This window comes from Eublepharis macularius, chromosome 7, assembly GCF_028583425.1.
Source record: "Eublepharis macularius isolate TG4126 chromosome 7, MPM_Emac_v1.0, whole genome shotgun sequence".
NCBI classification, from domain to species: Eukaryota; Metazoa; Chordata; class Lepidosauria; order Squamata; family Eublepharidae; genus Eublepharis; species Eublepharis macularius.
The window spans coordinates 45,301,049-45,319,522 of NC_072796.1; the positions used below are offsets into that span (position 1 = coordinate 45,301,049).

General features: G+C 43.0%; 1 protein-coding gene across 3 annotated transcripts in view; it reads right to left on the bottom strand.

Annotated features, from left to right (window-relative positions):
• The window catches only part of KIF13A (kinesin family member 13A), a 128,210-nt gene that overhangs the window by 37,615 nt on the left and 72,121 nt on the right, over nt 1–18,474 (bottom strand). For all 3 annotated transcript variants that reach the window (XM_054985607.1, XM_054985606.1, XM_054985605.1), the window contains exons 16-25: nt 17,301–17,467; nt 16,748–16,958; nt 14,225–14,387; nt 11,506–11,646; nt 10,295–10,444; nt 9,425–9,586; nt 8,315–8,488; nt 6,788–6,939; nt 6,387–6,519; nt 6,147–6,293 (exon numbers count right to left, since the gene is read on the bottom strand). In XM_054985607.1, coding sequence (XP_054841582.1) covers nt 6,147–6,293; nt 6,387–6,519; nt 6,788–6,939; nt 8,315–8,488; nt 9,425–9,586; nt 10,295–10,444; nt 11,506–11,646; nt 14,225–14,387; nt 16,748–16,958; nt 17,301–17,467 — 1,600 coding nt within the window. The remainder of the gene's footprint in view (nt 1–6,146; nt 6,294–6,386; nt 6,520–6,787; nt 6,940–8,314; nt 8,489–9,424; nt 9,587–10,294; nt 10,445–11,505; nt 11,647–14,224; nt 14,388–16,747; nt 16,959–17,300; nt 17,468–18,474) is intronic.

Below are 18,474 nucleotides of genomic sequence, written 5' to 3' on the forward strand. Positions count from 1 at the left end.
TAAGGAGGGTAAAGAATGGCTGATAGGAAAGCTGAGAGGGGCCCTGCGGGAAAGGCTAGAGGTAAGTCTAGAGGGGAGGAGGGGAGGGGGAGGGGAACTGCTGTAGCCATCCCCCCATCTGAGCAGAGGAGGCCCTCCCCTGCACTGCTGCCGTTCACCAGCCTGGCTTCTGGTGACAGGAAGAGGGTTCGCAAGGCCCTCTTTCCTGAGGCAGCTGCTGGAGAGCCACCCCCAACCCAGGTGTCTGAGGCAGGGGCTGGCACTGGGTGGGGGCCTGCTGCTGAGGCTCCCCCTCCTCCAGCGGTTGAGACCCAGCTGCTGGAGGAGGGGTAGCATGCGGTGTCTCATGGGATGGACGTGGGGCATGTGACTTTTCCATCCCTCACGCTCACCCCAGGGACCCATAAGATGTTGGAGGAACTGCAAGAGGAACACCCTGCTGGGCAGTCCTCCCCTGTTTTCTCTGAGGCCAGCAGCAGGCCTCTCATGGCTGTACAGGAGGAGAGGGTGCTGGAGGAAGAGGAAGAGACCGTGGTGGGAGAGCCCACATCTCTGCCCCTTCATCCTCATCCATCTCCAACTGCCCAGCCGAAAGTGGACACGGTGTGTCTGGCCCGAGCACCTCACAGGAGGTGTCTCCTGGGGGGTCCATAAGTGCCTGCCCTGTGCGGCGTGGGGCCCCCATTACCACCAATATCTAGAGTCACTTCCAGAGAACGGAGGACCCCCGGTTTGCCCAGTGCCGGCATTGCAGACAACAGATCAGTCATGGGAGGGATGTGAACCATCTCTCCACATCTGGAATGCGGAACCACCTGAAGAGGCAATACCAGGCAGTGCTTCTTTGGGGGGAGAGTTCAAGTGGCACCACAGGTAGGCTCCTCTGGTGCTCTCCCCCCACAGGTTCCTGTAGGGCAGGGACGCCAAGCCTCTCTGACGGAGATACTTGGTATGCAGGGCACTAGTGTGCCCAGAGGGGGGATCCAGAAGGCGACCTGGCGTGTCATGCACCACATCGTCAATATGATAGCAGTAGATGGTCAGCCATTCTCCTAAGTTGAGCACTTCGGCTTCCAGGGGTGCTCTGTGATGCCTATCCCTGGTACACGATCCCTGCTCGCACGATGTTGAGCAGGACCATAGTGCCCTTGTTTTTCAGGGCTGCCAGGGACCATGTGAAGGCACAGCTGTCCCGCGCTGCCAGGAGAACTGTGCACTTCACATCCAACATCTGGACCTGCTCTAGTGTGCAGCCTGCGCACTTCTCGCTTACTGCTCACTGGTGGCAACCCGAAGACTTTCAGGGTGGAGGTGAGGTGTCCAGTGTTAGGCAGGGATGGATGGGAGACTGCTGGGCCAGCTACCTCAAGGCCTTGCTCCACACCAAGGATCTCACGTGTCACATATGGCAGAGAACATTGCGGCCACCTTGAAGAGGGAGTTGGACAGCTGGACAGGTGAAGGAACCATCACCATGGGATGCATGGTGACAGATGGTGGCCAGAACATGAGAGCAGCGGTGCAGCAGGTGAGCCATGAGCGCATTTACTGGGCGGCTCACGAACTTCACGTAGTGGTGAAAGCTGAACTCGGGGTGGGTTCCTCCTTGGAACCCCAGGATCCCACAACTAGTGACTTCCAGTATCTCCTGCAGAAATGCCGGAAGCTCACAAGTCACTTCTTGCACAGTGTGAAATCCAGGCACGAACTGCACCAGAAGCAGACCAGGACAAGAGTGCCAGAGCATGTCCTGATCTCTGACACAGTCACTCACTGGAACTCCACCTGTGCCATGCTGGAACACTTGGTGGAGCAGCAGGCCGCCCTTGAGGCATGGCTCTTAGAGAGCGACGCTTGGAGGCAGGAGGGTGAGTTCAGCCAGGAGGATTGGCTCACCATCTCCCAGACAGTGGAGGTCCTGAAGCCCTTCAAGGACTTCACTGTAGAGGTCTCGTCTGACACAGCGACCCTGAGTCTGGTCATTCCTCTGGTGCACACACGCCAGAGTTCACTGGCCTTCTTTGTGGACCCAGACGCACCACGTGCAGACACTGTTCTGGCGGTGAGCACGCTCGTGAGAAGGCTGCAGCAGGGCATAGCTGCCAGGCTAACGCCTCTGACACAGAAGGAGTTGTACATGTTGGTGACTATGTGCAACCCGTGCATTAAGGGCACTTTTGCCAAGCGGGATGGGAACCCAAGCCAAGCCAGAGATGCCCTCTGAGCGCGAGTGAGGCGTAGGAAGGCCAAGTGGGGCCACCTGTCATCAGAGGGGACGGGTGCGGGACCCAGTGCTGCAGGTCCCTCTCACGCCCCTTCTGAGCAGGCTTTCCCCACAGCCACCGCAGGGATGTCTACGGAGATGGAGATGCTCCGGTGGGCCCTCGGGCCCTCTGGGATCATGAGTCATGTGAGACAGGATGTGTCTCGGCAGAGGAAGTGGTCAGGAACTACCTTGTGGAGCCCTACGAGTTGCTGTCCATCGATCCACTGAGCTACTGGGCCAAGAAGGAGGCGGTCTGGCTGGACTTCTCCCTTGAGGCACAGCAGCTCCTCTCATGCCCTCCGATGAGTGTGGAGAGCAAGCACGTCTTTTCTTATGCGGGCAACATTGTCAGCCCATATCGCTCTTGCCTTCTCCCATGGAGAGTTGAGCAGTTGGTCTTCCTGAAGGTCAACTCTCGGCTCTTCGATTTCTCAGGAGTAGACTTCCAGAGTGAATGAGGTGAGCCCTCCTTGTGGCCTGCATCCTCTGCGAGTCTAGGACCTGGGGAATCACGCTCTTCCCTACATTAAACTTTTAGAAGTAGAAAGAAATCCAGCAGGAGGAGGGTGGAACTCAGTGGCAAAGGGAATGCACCCTGAACTTTGGCCTCCTACACAACAGGAAAAAAACATCTAAAACTGTTACAGACCTTGTGGGCACAAATTTATTCTGATAATTGATAACAGGCCCCATAAATGTTGATTGCCACTGGAGGGAGAGACAATTTAGATAGGGACTGGTTAGGTTAGGGACTCACAGCAAGAAACTCAGAGTAGCAGGCAAACTTAGCTATGCTGCGAGACTGTTTTTAATATTGTTTAATGTTCTTTAATGTTGCTTAATGTTGTAAAATGTTTAATGTTGTTTTAGTTAAAGTTCAAATGTTTCTCTTGAAGGGGTGGGGGAGGAGTGGGGCAGGTAGGAATAGTGGGGGGTGAGGGCCAGCTGATGATGAAGGCTACATCCCAACACTACAACACAGGTGTTTTCCAGTTCATCCTGAGGCTGGCGGTGGGGGGGACCTCTGCAACCGTGCTCCGCAAATGCCACTGTGTTGTGCTTGTGGCTAGGTACTGTTCTGCTCTGTGGCGTTTCCCCACTGGCTGAACTGAGAGCCCAGCTGCAGGAAATGACAATGGTTCTGCTGGACTAAGTTGCAAGAGTTCCCCCCAGTTCAGTTAGATTTGGGTGGAATAGATGTGTGACACTGTGGTTTGGCTCCCTTGGAGTCACTATGGTTATGCTGGGGGTGTGTTATAAATGTTGTGCTGCTGTTACTGTATGCTGTCTCCCACCCTCAGCCCAGGAACTCCAAGAAATAAAGTGCTTTGGCAAGTTATTGTGTTTGTGATTCTCTGACGTGAGGATAGTTGTGGTATTACTGTCTAGGAGACTGTGGTGATGTGACACTAGTGTCATGTGCCTTTAATGCTGTAACTGAAAGCTAAAAAATAAAAAAAATTGAACTTTATTCAACGTGTGTGTGTTATTCTCTGGTGTGAAGGCTAGTTCCCATCATAGAGAACAATGGGGAGTGGCTGGCCAGCCCGCTCTGTGGGTGGTGGGGAACTTGGGGGTGCGTGTTTGTGGTTCATGTGTACTTTCCCAGGGACGAGCTTGCACTCAGGAGTGTGCCCCCCCACTGCGGCACCCCTGGCTTGTGCATAATTGCCCTGGGAAAGACAGTTTAAAAGTTCCCATCATAGGGAACAATGGGAAGTGGCTGGCCAGCCTGCTCTGGGGGGGGGGGAGACTTGGGGGTGCATGTCTTTGGGTCTAAGGGCTGCTGGAGGGGGGTAGATTGAAAGGGGGATTACACCTGTGGCCATGGATGTCACATTCCATGGGTTTCTGCTGTGGGAGTTTGGATATTCCCGCAACAGGCACCAATGGAGAGTGGCTAGGTAGTTACTGCAGGGGTGGTTAGTTTGGGGGGGGGAGAGTTTGGTTCTGAGGGGCTGCTTGGGGTGTGTGTAGTGTAAAGCCATACTGTGGCTGTGGCCCATTGGCAGCCACAATCCATGTTTCTGCTGTGTGGGAGTCTTCCCCACAGTAGAAATAAAATGGTGTGGTGGGAGAACCACCTTTGGGGGGGCCATAACATGGCCCCCCAAAGTGCTATCTCCCTGAAACTCAGGGAGGGCATGGTATGACAGTTAGGAACAGGTCCCCTGAAAATTGGGTGCATTTTGCTTGCAAACATGCCCCCCCCAAAGTGCTATCTCCCTGAAACTCAGGGAGGGCATAGTATGACAGTTAGGAACAGGTCCCCTGAAAATTGGGTGCATTTTGCTTGCAAAATGCCACCCCAAGCCACGAAGAAAGCCCCTTTGTTTTTCCCGATAGGGACTCGTGAGAGTGGAGGAGGATGGGGGTACCTTCTTTGGGGAGCCATAAACTGGCTCCCCAAAGTGCAATCTTCCTGAAACTTGGGGGACGGTGGGAGGAGAGGCGGGAGCAGGTCCCCTGAAAATTGGGTGCATTTTGCCACCCCAAGCCACCTAGAAAGATCGCTTTTTCCCCCCATAAGGAATAATGGAGAGAGTGGAAGAGGATGGGGACACCTTCTTTGGGGGGTCATAACATGGTCCCCCAAAGTCCAATTGTTTTGAAACTTGGGGGGTCGTTAGAGGAGAGTTAGGAGAAGGTTCCCACCAAGTTTGGATTGCTTCGTAAAGAAAATGCCCCCCCCCAGACTCCCGGAAAGCCGGGAGCATGCTCCCCATTGAAAATAACGGCAGAATCTTTACGATGCAAACCCGAATCTTTCCCTTTATTCCGAATCTTTCCCCCGATTTGGGTAAACCAAATCGGGAAACCCAAATCACCCTGGCCCTGCACACCCCCAGCGTTATCTAAATGCTTAGTAATAGTAATTGCCAGCATTTTCTTGTATATTATAGATTTCAATCTCTTTATTCACATGTTTGAAGATTTTTTAAATTAACTGGTTATTTCTTCTAACTGCTATGACTGGGCATGGTATTCTATGAACTGGCATTAATGTAACATAAAATGGCATTTCCACTCTTCAACCTCATATATGCCTCATTGTGAATGTATGATTAGGACAGTTATGTGGCACACGTGTTTTTTAAAAAACAATAAATGTAAAATATACACATCCTAAGAACTGCATTCTGAACTATGAGGCCCCATTTCAGTTGCTATTGCTAACAGCTAGTGATAGATCTATTCTATTCATGTGTACAATGCTATTTAAAATCTAAGCCAGCAGTTAATTATCACAGCATGCGGCAGCAAATTCCCCACCTGTTGTATTTAGTGGTTCTTTCTTTTGTACATCTTAAATCCAATCAGATCAATTAAATCCAATCCATTCACTTTCATTCACCCCAGCTACTGTATTTTGGGAGAGGGAGAAAGTTTCTCTCTGCTGATTCTGTCTACACCACGAATAATTTTGAAGACCCCTACCATGTCATCCTCAGTCATCTGTTTTTCTAAAGTAAAAAGCCCAGATGCTTTAGCCTGACCTCATAAGTTAGGCATACCAGACTCATGATCACTACCTTTTTGTACACTTTTCTAGGTTTTCAATATTATTTTTAAGACATGGTGACCATATGATAGCTATGGCAAAGATCTAAGGAAATATGAATGGGTAGACATGGTAATCTAGAGAAATGACTTGAGCAAGGAAAAAATAGTAACAGGTAGAGAAAAAAATGGCAGGTAAGAAGTCTTTCAGAGAACTATCATCCAAGAATATTTTTGTGCACTGAACATTAATGCCAGAGAGAGTATTGATACAAATGAAGGTCTTGAAACTTACCTTTGAATTCTTAAAGGGCAAAAACCAAACAATAAATCTGTATCACACTCTAATAATTCAGTAGTTCAATGCCCATTATCTTACCTGGTAGCTGTCCAAGCCCCTTTGTAATTTGGTTGACCTGGCAGTCACACAACCAATAGAAATGGAGAGAATGGCTTCCACCATAAGCGGCAGTGTTCCTGAATGTTGCACTGGTTTGACTGTCACCTGAACTCTACGAGAATGGCCCTGGTCACATAATCAGGAAAAAAAAGTTAAAGCATAATGAAGACCAATTGATACTTTCACATTGTTTTCTAGATGGAGAAAAATACACTGTACCTGTCTAAGCTGGAAAATCCCTCCTGTGTTTACATCCTTTGCCTGGTGGAGTTCCACGGCTGTATAATCACCCATTTCATTCAGTTCTTGAATTAAAACCCACATTTCAATTCGACGTGTTACTTCATTCCATCTAAAGACAGTCCAAACAGCATTAAGAATAGTACTAATGTTCTGTTTAATGCCTTAGTGGAACATTTCCAGAAACATCCTATTTCACCTCCCTGCACGTGCTCTCTCATGAGCAACCCTCTCTACATCCCTCAACTGTTTCTTGCATGCATTACTCTTTTCCCCTACTCCAGTTATTCATGACACATGTGCACTGTTTTCCCACACCCCTCTGAAACTGTTTGTGGTAAGGCTTCACCACCAGCAGGATAATCTAAATGTAGCATTACCTGTCTCTCAAGGTCCTGGTTTTTGCATGAAGAGAATCCACCTCCCATATGGAGCTGCCATTGCCAGCACATCGGTGACCCCATACTTCAATAGCAAGTGCTCCATCTGCCATGAACTCCAAAAATTCTTCTGTTACATTTACTACATAATCCTGAATAGTTAAAATATTTATTGCAGTAAAATTAGCTAAACATATTTGGTCAGTGGTTAATAATTAAAAAACTACAGTTTATGTTCAGTTTGCATGATCTAACAGTCCTTTACACAGTGGTACAAGCTCCTAGTGGAAGGAACTAATTCCAGGAACTTATTCATACGTACTTTTCAATATCCATATTAAATTGTGAAACAGCCAAAATCCAAATGTTTTATATTAAGAAATATAACATATTTAAGAGTTAATTGTCTTCAGTATCTAAAGAAGCAAAATATGCACACCGTGTCTGATGTCACTAATGGCTTGACACTAACTGATCCATGGCACTAGTTGCATGGAAGCATGACATCATTACTCATATGGGGAGAACCCTTGAATGGAGAGATCTGATAGTGGCTTCCCTGATGCCTGCCTTATTATAAACATGTGGGGTTACAAAAACTGTTGGGCATATGGGCTGTCTAGGAATCAAGTAGGTGACTCCATCTGATTCTCTGATATGCCTTGAAGAAAGAACTTTTGGAAATCTGCAAGTTTATCAGACATACCCAAGTTCTACCCCAAGTCATACAAAGAAGAGGACAAGTTTAAATCCTTTGTTTGCTATTTTTCTGATATTCTCACCTTAATGATTTTCATAATCAAGTTACTTTGCAATTTTATCACAAGCATTAAACTGACTCACACTCTTGGAAAACTGCTCAGATTTGTTTTGGCTTCATGATTTCTTAGAAAAGTCCTTATCCCAAGAACAGTCAAGAGAATTCCAACCCATGCTGAGAATGGACAAGGCTCTTTCAAGCTATAAAGCAGGGAGAGGAAAAGGGGAGGAATACCTTTACCAGCTACACCATCTTGCTAAACTCCACACACCCCTGCTTCTTGTTTAGGTAGCTATAAAGCCTGGGTATGGCCAGAGGCTCTAGGCCCTTTGGCTCTTTAGCCCATGCGTCGCATCATAGGCCTTCAGAAGATCTAGTGTATGAATCCAGGGCCTGCCCAAAATGTAGTTGGCCATTTGGTTTTGTTTCTTTGTTTATGTGTATAGTTTCTTTTTTTTCTCATAAGCTCCTTTGGGTACCTTCAGGGAGAAGAGTGGGGCATAAATAAATTAATTAAATAAAGCAGTTCTTTCTCATGGCACTTGTTTCTAGGATAACCTGGGATTACTAACATTATTTTGGTGACAGCTAGGAAAAATGAATCTGTAATAGCAGATTATAATAAATTAGCGCAGTGTTGGCTTATAACGGAACCACACAGTCCCTCACTCATACTCCCTCCTATTATCCATGCAGGATAATGGTGTTATATATTTAGATTCAGTGTTTTCTCATAATATTCTGAAACAAAACCACAACATGATTACCTTACAATGAGAGAAAGTTACTGTAAACTGGGCATCCTTGCTCAGAGGTGAAGGCACATCTGGATCTACAACTGGAGCGGCAACAGTTGACTCAGACTGATCCCAAAAGGTATACTGACAGAAGACAAAGTTTGAGAGATTCAGTGGTAGACCTGTTGCTTCTTTAATTGTTACCTGAAAAACAGTAAAACTGAAATTCAATACATTAACTGCTTGGTAGTCATTTCAAAACAAGATAACCAGTTACAAAGTGATAGTCTAATTTAAAATAGGATCTGAATGATCATGCAGGTACATAAAGCATTTGTTGATAATGAGTTTAGCCAGGAAATGTATACTTCCCATAAACTTGAAAAAATTAAATTAGAATTCAAAATGCTTGAAAAGTAAAGAGCAATATATGTATGCGCAGGCATCACAAAGAGAGAGAGCGTTCAGGCCGCATTTAGGCTTGCTGCAGCAACAGGGGAAATAATAGGAAGATGGAGGGGAGGGAATGGAGGAGAGCATAGCACAGAGAGGAAGTAGGAAATGGACCAAGTGGCAACTGGGAGATGGGGGAAGGAACAAAAGGAAGAGGATGAGGAAATGGAGCAAGCAGTAACAGGGAGGAAGGAGGGAATAAGGAAATGGAAATAGCAGGGGGAATGGGCCATTGGGGAGGAGGAATGGGATTTCCCTTCTCTCGTAACTCTTTGTGGGTCCTCCACTCATATTAAACAGATCAAAACAATGTCAAATGATTCAAAAGTAATCCTTGTCCATACATACTGCTAATTTTATATGCTGCAAATTATTCAACCCCAGTTCTGTTACGGAGTTCTCACATCTTTTAAATGAAACCTAATTTAGTTAATTGATTATAGAAACCTATTCTAAAACTGTAAACTTTACAATTGCAACAAGGATTCTTTATTATGAATATGGGTCTATTAATGACTGTATCAAGATCTCTGATGTATACGTTATACTACTGGGATTGATCCAGTAATAGAAGCATCTCCTACAGCAGTAAGGTTTGAAAAAAAAAACCAAATAGATTCAAGTACATTGCATTACTAAAATATTTGACCTTTTAAAATAGTAATGAATACATGATAGCACTCTGACCCTGCAAGTGAGTTTTTTAGGCCTGTGAATAATTTCTCCATTGTTGTCCATGATCTCAAGGCTTCCACTTTCACTGGAATTTTCAGAAGAGTCATCTTCTACCATACGTTCAGGGACAGCACCAGTGACACGCATCACTTCAACATGCAGTCGCCCTGCGACCTACATAGCAAAAACATTTGGAGATCTTAATAGCACTACTTAACCCCAACCAACCATCTAACAGACACACACACAAGCCTACCCGAATCTTCTGCAACTGAAAGGAAAAACCACTCTGTACAATTTTTCAAGCCACTTACTACTGTTCCCAAATTTGTCTCAGAACTGATTACGGCTACAAAAGTATACAAAGTACCAGAATTCTACATCTGACTCTCAAACAGTCAGTGTGGTGTAGTGGTTAGAGTGTTGGATTAGCATCTAAAAGACCCAGGTTTCAATGCCCAGTCTGCCATGGAGGCTTACAAGGTGACTTTGTGCCAGTCACTCACACTCACCCTAACATACCTTGCAGGGTTGTTCTGAGGATAAAGATGAGAGCAATATAAGCTGCTTTGGGTCCCTATTAGGGAGAGCGGTAGGGAATGGGATAAATGATGGGAAAAAAGAACTGTCCACAGGGCTGTTTGCGGTTTTCCTTCAGCCCTCTTTTCTCATTGGCCATCAACTTACTGCCTAAGCCCATCTTCCCTTCAAGCCACACATGCTTCGCCTCCTTCCTGACCCCAGGGATAGAAGAGGTTGCAAATAAGGACTACATGGCGCACATAACAAACATTAACATCTCTTTGGCTCTTTGTGACAAAGCATCACCATCATAAGAACAAGCACAGAACAGTACAGGCAGCATCAATAATTTTACCTTACCTCCCCCTGCTGACTAATTATTGGCACTGCATACTGAAGTTTAACATCACAGAAAAGGCACTCCAAAAATACATTTGCGACACCAATTAAATTGTGGTTTTCTTGTGCTTCATAGAAAGGGTCACCTTTTTTGCCAGTGAGTTTCTTCACCTGTTTTTTCAATATATGAAGCAATATATGAAATGTTTCAAAAGTATAAATTGAATAATTATGAGCTACATCCTATAATGTAATAAAAGTAGATGCAGAATAGAGAAACAGAGGTAGTCACAGAGATATTGCATACCCCAAACAGTGTAATTCTACATGTTGCATAATCTGTGTTGAAATCTAATAATTGCAATGACTAGAAGCTTACTTTTTAAAATTAAAAAGAATCAACACTTTTGGGAGTTCTTACTATATATAGAAGTCCCAAAGTAAAATTCTTTGTGTATATGAAATAGTAAAGAAACCACCACAATTCTTTCTGTGGTTGGCAATACACATTTTATACAATGCAATAATATTTTTACCATTGCATACAAAAAAATGAAGTTTAACACAGAAGTAAACTGTGGAGATCTGTGTTACATCACCTCTTCTTCATTCAAAATAGCAAGTTATAATGCCAATACAGTTTTTTTAATGGCAGCTTATGGGGTGGTCAGTCTTAGCTGACTTATGGCAACCCCTAGTGGGGTTTTCATGGCAAGAGACTAACAGAGGTGGTTTCGCCATTGCCTGCCTCTGCAACCCTGGTCTTCATTGGAGGTCTCCCATCCAATTACTAACCAAGGCAGATCATGCTTAGCTTCTGAGATCTAATGAGGCTCACCTGGGCTATGCAGGTCAGGGCAGTTTATAGAGAGGGAGGGCTAATTTGATGCTAAGGAACTAAAAAATTGTAAATATAAATATTTTCAAAGAGTTTAAGACCAATAATACACAATCCTCTGTATGCACAGTCACAGTACTGAGAGCACTGCTTTAAAGATAAGTAACGTTAAATCAAATATGCATACCAAATTATAACTTTATAGAAACAACAAATTTCATCTACGAAGTCTATTCTTAAATGCATTTACAAGTTTAAGATACAACCAGATAGAGTAATATTAACAGTGAAAAATTTTCCTCATAAAATGTACACATAGTTTACAGCTGCATTCTTCTTTCACAAAACAAAATATTGGGTGAAGCATTTTGGCTGAAAAACAGTTGTTTATTACCTCATGGATTCTCCCCTTCCATTCTTGATACAGATCTCTCATGTCAATTAGCTTGTTCTCCAACTTCTCAATACTCCAGACCTGAGTTCCTTTTCGTTTTCTTCTGACTTGAATAGCTGGTTCACTTACTATCAGTCCTCTCTGAATGGAAAAATAGATACTTTATTGAAATGTTTCAATATTCAAGTTTCTTTGTCAAGCATTTCTAGAATACCATATTATATTTCCAGAAAACATTTTCTTAGTCAGAAGCTGTCAAAAAAAAAGAAGCTCAGAGTACCTAAATACATAGTAATGTGCGTGATAGCCTTTGACCAAGCCTCAGCCTTTGCAGGATGCATTTAAAAGTATGTCATTTATCAAAGTCACTCTATGCAGAAAAGTTAGCATATCACAGAGACAGTTTCTATTTCAGTATGCTAACTTTCTATGTGCAGAGTGTACCTTTGTTCATACATACGAAACCCCATTTGCATTTGCCTTCACTGGATATCTGAATTGTCCCTTGGCCAAAATTAAAGCTAATATTTGGAACAACGCTTTCTCTGCTTCCACCTGCTAACACCCCTCCTGTACTTGAGATTTACTGATGACATTTTTACATCTGGACACATGGGAAAGAAGCACTGGAGGAACTTCACCAGACCATCAACAACTTCCACTTCATCATCAACCTGACCATGAATCAATCCACACGGGAAGTACATTTTTAAGACAGCACTGACATATACCTCATACAGGAAACCTACTGATTGGCAAACATATCTATATTCCTCTAATCACCATCCTAAAAACACCAAACAATCCATTGTCTAGCACATCCAAGCTCTACATTACAGCCGCATCTGTTTCAGTCTCTCTGACAGAGATTCTCACCTGCAGGATCTACAACAGATATTCTTGGAATTGCAGTACCCACCTGATGTAGTAAGGAAACAGACTGACAAAGCCAGAATGATAACAAGCGATAACGTGCTACCCAAACGAAAAACAACAGAATGCCACTGATGGTCACATACAGCTCTCAGCTGAAACCAGTTCAACACATCAACAACAACTTGCAACCTATGCTGGGCAGTGACACTCTTTTCTCACAAGCATAGGGAGGCAAACCTTTTCTTCTCAAAATAGAAAAGAGTCCAGTAGCACTTTTAAGACTAACCAACTTTACTGTAGCATAAGCTTTCGAGAATCACAGTAAAGTTGGTTCGTCTTAAAGGTGCTACTGGACTCTTTTCTATTTTGCTACTACAGACTAACACAGCTAACTCCTCTGGATCTTTTCTTGTCACAGACAGCTCCCTAATCTTAAAACAACTCACTTACATAATGTACTTCCTTACACAGATAGGGATTCTGGGACAAGGGTCTGCAGCGAACCAAGGTGTCAATTCTGTCCGCATATTCACTCTGACAACACAATTACTGGACCTTACAACACCATTTATGCCATCATTCACTCAGTCATCTTCCAATGTTATGTATGCTATCAACAGAGGATAGGACTCGCAATAATGGGTTTAAACTACAGGAGGGAAGGTACCAGCTAGAAATCAGAAAAAACTTCATGTTAAGATTAATTCAGCAATCAAATCTGCTGCCTAGGAATGTGGAGGATTCCCCTTCATTGGTAGTCTTCAAGGAACTGCTAGACAAATACTTGTCATGGATGCTTTAGGCTGTTCCTGCACTGGGCAGGGGGTTGGACTAGATGATCTGTAAGACCCCTTCCAACTCTACAGTTCTAAGTGTCACCAATGCCCTTCCATTCTCTACGCTAGACAAACAGGTCAGTCCCTACACAAAAAAATAAATGGACATAAATCTGAATTAAAAATCACAACTCTCAAAAAACAGAGAGAGAACATGTTATTCTGCCAGGACATTCCATTGCTGATCTAAAAGAGGCTGTCCTCAATCAAAGAAACTTCAAGTGCAAATGACGATGTGAGATTGCTGAACCTGAGTTCATTTGCAAGTTCAGAACAATGGAACCCCTGGGGCTGAATAGAGACCTAGGATTCTTATCTTACTACAGATGCTAATTTTTGCTATAATCAAGATGCATTGTTCCTTTACATCCTGACTCCTTTTCTTTGCTTCATCTGACCCACCTCCTGGATGAGATATAAAGGCTCAAAGAAGTTTTGACTCTTGAAAGCTTATACCCTGAAAATCTTGTTGGTCTCTTAGGTGCTACTGGACTCAAATCCTGCAATACTATTACGGATTATTAACCCTGATGGTTTGAATGATGACTAGCATGTTATCAGTTTACAGCTAAAGAGCACCTCTCATAGCATGGGCACGAAAGTCATGTCTCTGTGGTATTATTCATCATAAAAACGGTTAGAGGTTAGAGGAGCTACAATTACTAGGTTGGATCCAAAGTTCAGTTACAACAAATAGAAGACATTTTAACCAGCACAACAGAACTTTTCTGCCTCTCTCCTTCCACTGCAATTCACTAAAGCTCCTCAAAATGTATTTCGAACTCACAGGAAAAGCATGAAGTACATATAAGAGGAGGAAATTAGAAAAACTCACACACACACACCCAATAGAAACTGACCCATTCTGTGTATTTAGAGCTAGTAATTTCTCTATTTACTTTTCCCACACACATGTAAAAGAAAGTTCCATAATTTATTTCTGGACCCAAATGTCTTTGCTTCTTTTGGAGGCTCAAAAATGTATTTTCAATTTTCATTTTTCTTACCTTCTTGTTAGCGCTCAGGTTAGCAGCAGGGATCTGCAGTGTCACCTGGTAATCTGTTAGTTTGCTCATTTCTTCTGCTAAGAAGTTTGCTTCCCTCACTAGTGTATTGGCTTTAACGATCTGCTCTCTTAATTTAGCTAGGCTCTGTCGAAATAACTCATCCCTGTAGGAGAACAGAAAGTGGAAAAGAAAGAAAGAGTTATTAGGGAGATTTGTGAGGGCTTTTAAACAAGAAATCAGTAAAATAATATTAGTACATGTAACCATAAATGTATAGTCCAGAAGAGTTATGTCCAAAGTTTTGAACAGGCCATAACATCAGTCATTAGTTTAAGAACACACCCAATTAAAAAAAAATATTAATACCATGTCTACATTTTCCCCAAATGATTTGATACATAGCATAGACAACATGAATTCCTACAAAAAAAATCTTTCCACAGTATCCAGGTTAGACTACTGCATTACTCTGTGTGTGGAGCTGCCCCTGAAGAGTGTCCAGAAACTACAACTGATGCAGAATGCTGCAGCAAGAATTCTGGTGGAAGTGGGTTGTAGGGATCACAGACGTCCAGCCTTGTTCCACCCATGCTTGCTCCCAACTTGCTTCCAGGCTCAATTTGAGGTGTTGTTAGTGCCATTTAAAGTCCTATATGGCTTGGGGCCAGTGTATTTTAAGGACTGCTTTCTCTGAAATGAACCTAACTTACCACTACAGTCATCTTTGGAGGTCCTGCTTTAGAGGCTAGACGGAAGGCAACCCAAGAAAGATGTCACCAAAATGATGGCACCCAGTCCTCAGGGAGATTTGTCTGTCCCCTTGTATCACTGTCTTCTGCCATCCGGTGAAGACTTTCCTATTTTGTCTGGCATTCATTCACTGTGATACTCATTGATCCCTCCTCCCATTCATGTATTTTCTTTTAAATGTTTGATATATATATTTGTGTATGTTTTAATGTTTTACCGTTTGCCACCTTAAGGACCCTAAGGTGGGTGGAAAGGTAGCTTAAAATCTTTTAAATGAATAAATATTATTTATCCTTATGAAAACTTTTGTATGGAGCTGTAACATGTTTCTCATGATGTACTAAAAATTTCCAGATTCGGCCTTTTTTAGATGCAAAAATGGTTCTGATGTAGCTTGCTCTCAACTTTCTTCAACCAATGTATAAATATAATTCATGGATAAATCCTCCATTTAAGAACTGTCCATACAACTTAAAATGTGGACATAATCAGGAACTTGGCACATGACCAGGCCCAGCACTCAGCTATTGCATGAATATGTCACAAGCACATGGCTCTCATAAACGTATCTCATGAGCCCCCTTTACTTGACCAAGGAATGAGACATCCTACTGTGCTGAAACAGTGGACCTGGGTTCCCTTATGTCCCTGATTATTATCCTTCTAGGTACAGGCACTGCACCTGGTACTGGACTGGAGTGAACCTTACATTTGCGTGTATAAAATTTTACTTTTTTCTGGAAGGAGGAGCTGTATTATTTGTATTATATTTAACCTTTTACGTTTTTCACTTTACAAAAGGGGTAGAGTTGTCTTCCAATTGGGTAAACAGTTGCCATTGTGATCCAGATGATTGGCAGGGCCAGCCCTCATCTCTCCAGCCAGGCCTTCCAGGACTGTCTATCAGTTGGGGTTGTTTCCAGTCATCCCTCCCTCAACACCAGATGGCAGGCACATTCTCTATCCTGTGTCTTCTAGCAGCAGCCAGAAAATGTGGTGGTAAAGCATGGAGAGCCCACCACCTGGCTCCCCAGTCTCAAAGCAGCCCAGTGAGATGGCTGGTGGATGCCAACCTTTGTCCCTGCTGCTTCTGGCACAGAGGAAAACAGGGTCATGTGAAGTTTAGGGTCATCTATTTTTGTATTTAATCTTGTTTCTATGAAAAAAGGTAATCTTCCTTTCACATAAATGGTAGCATTTCTTTTGTGGAAGCCATACTGGGCAATTGGACTAAGTGATTAAAATTAAGAGAGCCAGTTTGGTGTGGTGGTTAACAGACGCAGGACTCTAATGTGGAGCACTGGGTTTGAGTGCCCACTTCTCTGCTTGAAGCCAGCTGAGTGACCTTGGGTCAGTCACAACTTCTCAAAGCTTTCTCAGCCCCACCCACCTCACAGAGTTATTGACATGAGGATAACAATAACTCACTTTGTAAACTGCTCTGAGTGTGGCATTAAGTTGTACTGAAGGGTGGTATATAAATCGAATGTTGTTGTTGTTATTAATATTATTTAATCTGGGAAACAATAGCTTTTTACACTAATGAACTGAAGAGTAGTCACTTTAAGATATACCCCATGACATTTGCTCCCCTTCCTCAAGAAAAGCTCCAAAATACATCCACAGATCCTGGCTCTAAACTACAGAATAAATTAAAAATTATTTAATCAACAACCAACAAGTGCGTATGTGTGTTTGAACTAAAATCACAAGTCACCTAAAGGGCACAAGCAAAATGCCTTATCATATTACTGAGAGCCCCAGCGTTCTCACCTCTCTTCTGACCAGAGGTTCACTTTCTGCTGAGCAGTCTGGCCAGTGTCTGAAAGCCTATCACTGCAATGCTGAAACCGCCTTTCTGGAGAGAGCTGCTGTCGCAGTTGCTCCAGTTCACGTTCATACATTAACCGCTGTTCCTCCAAAGCGCTCCTCTTCTCTTCCAAATATTGCTTCTCTAGGACCTGGACTACATTTTGTACTGGATCTAAGTAGAGAAGAAACTGCATCTTAGAATTTGTTACTATGCCACTGCTATTAATACTGCAGTAACAGCTAAATTATACTACTTCCAAAACAAAGGAAAGTATGCAAGTCCAGAGCTGCTACAGTGATTTGAAAAAAAGGGATGAAAGGGGAAAACAGAGACAATGAATCATTTTCTATTACACAGTTTCATGCAGTGACAAGATGGAAAGAGAGAGTTTTTATAAAGCAAATCCTCAGTATTAACAAAAGATAAAAGACTAAGTAGACATATAATTTGTGGCTTAAATATTTCTATATTTCCGTATGGATGTTCAGTGGCTCCAAACAACCGTTTTCTTACCATTGGTGTTCAGTGTTTTCATTATAACTTCCATCTGTGCAAATTCATAGTTATAGTCCGGTTCTGAAGAAGCTTCACTAGCAGCATCCAAATCATGTTCTGCTAACAGCGTTTCTTTTTCAGATTCTTTCAACCAATCTCGTCGCTTTCTTTTAGGTAAATTGATTCTGTGTTCAAAATTCAAGAAAGTACTTGCTAAAGGTCAACGTAATAAAAAAAATTGCAAGAAAATACTAGTTTGATTATATTATTATAGACTGGACTTGATAGAAGGGACTGCAAGCTTATTCCCAGACAAAGGAAGCTATGCAACAAGCTACAGCCTGAACTATAGCTCTTGCGCACTGCACAATGGGAGCATATGAGTGTTAAATACAATACTACTATGTTCTTTTATCAACTTTTCTTGCTGTTGCCCCTCAAGCTCTTGGAGCTGTATGGAACTGCTACATGCCATGATTCCTGAAAGGGTAGGGGATGGGCTTGCTTTAATTAAAAATGAATCAGTCATAATTTATCATAGTGGTGTTTCTCCACCGAGATGCACATGACAATTTGGAAAAAAAGAAGCAAAACTAGATGAACTAAAATGTTCCACACTGGAACATTTTATTTGGCATAGTATGAGGCCACTGGTTGCATGTTTGCAAGATTGCTATCAGTACACATGCTGCGTTGCACTTACAGTTTGATGCAATCAGTCAGCCTTGACTAGAACTTTGACTAGAAAGCAAACAGCCATGAAAACTAAGACAGAATTCAATATAAATCTTTCATATCCGAGTAAAGTTCATTTTTAACCACAATTGTATTCATATTTATTATCAGTAATGATGTCCTATATTAGTATCAATGCTATGCCAAGGGCAACCTGGAGTATTTTTAATGGAGAACACTAACCACTTAATTATTAAGTCAATGTACACTGCAAGAATCTTCAGCAAATAAAGTGCAAGTGCTTACTTAATCGGTTTGGTACATAAATAAGTACAAGTTTCCTATATCCTTGGAAAAGTGTTTTAAAGTGCCAGAGCTTCTCAGCGCATTATAAAGATATACAATAAATAATCAAGTAACAATCCAGGTTCAACCAATATTTCCATAGAATTCAATAGAATTTGTGTTTCCTAGCTTGAAGATTTTCAAAGTTTCTAGGAAACATGAATAAACCTGG